At 46.7% G+C, this 3,871-nt stretch overlaps 1 protein-coding gene across 1 annotated transcript; it reads left to right on the forward strand.

The window, feature by feature from the left end:
* The first annotated feature begins 1,042 nt into the window (after window positions 1–1,042).
* LOC145259604 (uncharacterized) lies at window positions 1,043–2,428 on the forward strand. The gene has a single exon (XM_080117260.1). The coding sequence runs from the start codon at window positions 1,043–1,045 to the stop codon at window positions 2,426–2,428; it is 1,386 nt and encodes a 461-aa protein (XP_079973386.1).
* The last annotated feature ends 1,443 nt before the right edge of the window (window positions 2,429–3,871 follow it).

Consider the following 3,871-nt stretch of genomic DNA (forward strand, 5'->3'; position numbering starts at 1 on the left):
CATCTTAAGTGCAGCATCTGCCGGAACAGATACTACACTTTGATCTTGTCCCGAAGGCCTAGTCGAGACAGATGGTATTTATTTGCTCCCCCATTGAGCAAATTAGGCACAAGGCCAATTTTTAATGTGAGGAGTGAAGGGAGGGGGAAGGGAAAAAAGGGGACCAGCTCCCGAGAGGTGGGAAATGGGAGCTGGTTAAAGGTCAGGCATGTGGGGTTGCCCCCACATCTGGTCTTTGCTAGTCATAGCTAGTCATAGCTTGCAGCATCTGTCGGAACAGATACTACACTTTGATCTAGACCCGAAGGCCTAGTCGAGACAGATGGTGTTTATTTGCTCCCCCACTGAGCAAATTAGGCACAAGGCCGTTTTTAATGTGAGGTAAAAACCAGCTCCCCTAAAAGGGGTCACTCTGGTTACCAAAAATAATAATTGTCCCAGTATAGAGGGTTTCCCCTCCATTGACTGGTACAAATTATCTTAAGTGCAGCATCTGTCGGAACAGATACTACACTTTGATCTAGACCCGAAGGCCTAGTCGAGACAGATGGTGTTCAGCTACTTCAGCAGAAAGGGGGCAGCTTTTAACCTTGGTGATATGCTGCTCTGCTGCTGGGCAATACATTTTTTTTTTACACGGTGGTCACCACTTATCAAGGCCCGGAAGCCACTCAGGGATAAGGGTTATTGCAAGTACAGTAGGTTAGTGTGGAGATTTGATGAAGTGTTTATTTAAGGGGGCGCTGTTGATATTTCCTCGGCAACGCCTGAAACCTGAGTTGATTGATGGTGCCCCACCTGGAGCATGGACTGAGTGCCAACCAAGTGGATGGATTAAAACAGAACTCTTTATCAAATGGATGAGACAGTTTACACAGTTTTCCAGAGCATCGAAGGAGAAGCCTGTGCTGCTGATTGTCAATGGTCATGCAACACACACCAAAAACGTGGAGCTGATTGACATTGCAAGAGAACATTGTGTCATTCTTTTGTGCCTTCCACCGCACTGCACGCATCGACTGCAGCCTTGGATGTAGCTTTCATGAATCCGTTCAGCACATTCTATGACTACCAGGTTCAGATTTGGTTGCACGAACACCCAGGGCGTGTGGTGACCCAATTCCAAATCGCAACCCTTTTTGGTCGAGCATACCTGCAGGCAGCAACTATGTCAAATGCAATCAACGGCTTCAAGACTTCAGGAATATGGCCCTCAGACAGAAGCGTCTTTACCGATGCTGACTTCATTGCACCTGAAGCAACCCTGAAGATATCCCTGCTGTTGCTGATGACCAGCTATCCCTCTGCCTCAACTGCCAGCTGTCCTACCACCTCAACCTCCAGCCATTCCTCTGCCTCAACCTCCAGCCATTCCTCTGCCTCAACCTCCAGCCATTCCTCTGCCTCAACCTCCAGCCATTCCTTTGCCTCAACCTCCAGCCATTCCTCTGCCTCAACCTCCAGCCATTCCTCTGCCTCAACCGCCAGCAATTCCTCTGCCTCAACCTCCAGCCATTCCTCTGCCTCAACCTCCAGCCATTCCTCTGCCTCAACCGCCAGCCATTCCTCTGCCTCAACCGCCAGCCATTCCTCTGCCTCAACCGCCAGCCATTCCTCTGCCTCAACCGCTAGCCATTCCTCTGCCTCAACCTCCAGCAATTCCTCTGCCTCAACCGCCAGCAATTCCTCTGCCTCAACCTCCAGCCATTCCTCTGCCTCAACCTCCAGCCATTCCTCTGCCTCAACCGCCAGCCATTCCTCTGCCTCAACCGCCAGCCATTCCTCTGCCTCAACCTCCAGCCATTCCTCTGCCTCAACCGCCAGCCATTCCTCTGCCTCAACCGCCAGCCATTCCTCTGCCTCAACCGCCAGCTGTCCTACCACCTCAACCTCCAGCCATTCCTCTGCCTCAACCGCCAGCCATTCCTCTGCCTCAACCGCCAGCCATTCCTCTGCCTCAACCGCTAGCCATTCCTCTGCCTCAACCTCCAGCAATTCCTCTGCCTCAACCGCCAGCAATTCCTCTGCCTCAACCTCCAGCCATTCCTCTGCCTCAACCGCCAGCCATTCCTCTGCCTCAACCGCCAGCCATTCCTCTGCCTCAACCTCCAGCCATTCCTCTGCCTCAACCGCCAGCCATTCCTCTGCCTCAACCGCCAGCCATTCCTCTGCCTCAACCGCCAGCTGTCCTACCACCTCAACCTCCAGCCATTCCTCTGTCTCAACCTCCAGCAATGCCACCATTACAACCTTCCCACCACCTCAGCCTGCAGCCCTACCACTATTCCACGAAAACACAAGAAATCAACATTTGGCATTTCCACACAAGCCCTCATACCCTTCCCCAAAGCAAACATTACTAAACAATTGTCGCAGCAGAGAGGGGAGACTGCTATTCTCACGACTTCTCCCTATAAAAAGTCTCTGATAGACAAAAAGGAAAAGGTACTGTGAAAGATTCAAACCAAGGGTGAAGGCAAAGGTGTCAGCTCGGCTAGAAAACATCTTTCTTCATCTCAGAGCCAATGCCAGGGAGAAGATACACAGTGCTTGTACGGACTGTACTCTGGGAGTGCAGAAAGCTAGGTAGCCTGTCAAGGCGACTGTAGGAAATAGACACACTACAGCTGTGCAGGTCTAGACGAATGCAACAAGACCCCAATCTTCATTTGTGAGATCTGTGAAGACTGACTTATGCAAACCAAGATCCGTCTCGTTTTACACCAAGCATGGGGCAAAACGGGACAATACAATTAGCTGAATAAATCATCTGTATTTCTTTTTAAAATAATTTCCCATTTATTTATTTATTTTTTGTTTTGTGACATTGTTTTCCAATACTTTCATTGTTCAGTATACAGAATATGGTTTATATGTCAATGCTACCTTTGACTCGACAGTTCTTTTTCACTTAAGTATCTCGTTTTGCTCCAGGTCCCCTTAACAATGAAATTTATTGAATTTTCCGGTTTTATCGCATGCATTAATGTAGAAGATTCGTGCGACCAATTCTAATATCGCAAATAAGGGAGGTAATAATTGACTTAAATTTACTTAAATTAAGGGTCCGACATTTTTAAACAATATCTGGAAACATAACAATGGCTATTTTTTTTTCTTATTAAAAATACTTCTAACAAATCAACAACTGGGTCATTTTTCGAAATTCTTATAATTTATACTAATTTCGCCATGACAGGTAAGTACGTAATAACGTTTTCGCCTGAAATACGTTAGTTTAAAAGATCACAAAAGTAAAAATTTTCTTGATGGATCGTTTTCGAAGAGAGATAGACAAAAGTGAGAGGGTATTAAAAACGGAATTTTTGAACGAGAGTCCTTCTTAATGAAGAGGGAAAAAAGAAACAACAAATTCGTTACTCACATAAAACGTTAACATAATCACAACAACAAAAAAGGGAAGAAAAAAAACATGCATCCCTGGGGTCCTTTCAACGGGGACGCTAGATTTATTTACTTAAGAGCCTGAGATGGGGATAGCGGGGAAACCTATGTTATCCCGTGCTCCAGACGAAGCTGTCGGCGGAGAGCTGTTTGATAAGTTTCTCCGTCGGCAAGATCCATTTCGCTCGTAAAAGATGAGGCTTGACAAATGTGTTGGTTGACAGAAAAGATGATTTGAACAAAACAAAAAAAAAAAAGAGACGAAAAAATCTATCTAACCATGAATGTTTTTAGTTCTCTCCCCACTGCAAGAACTTAGACACCGGAGTCAGAAAGTAGGATTGAGTAGTCAGCGCCCCATAGGAGAAGAACCCTGAACTGTAAGAAGTGCCTGAGCAAACCCCGTCGGCATTTCAAGGGCGTATGAGGCAATTAGCAAGAAACTAATAAAGAGAGAAGGCAAAAC

Source organism: Euprymna scolopes, chromosome 35, assembly GCF_053919585.1.
Source record: "Euprymna scolopes isolate OS-2025 chromosome 35, ASM5391958v1, whole genome shotgun sequence".
NCBI classification, from domain to species: domain Eukaryota; kingdom Metazoa; phylum Mollusca; class Cephalopoda; order Sepiida; family Sepiolidae; genus Euprymna; species Euprymna scolopes.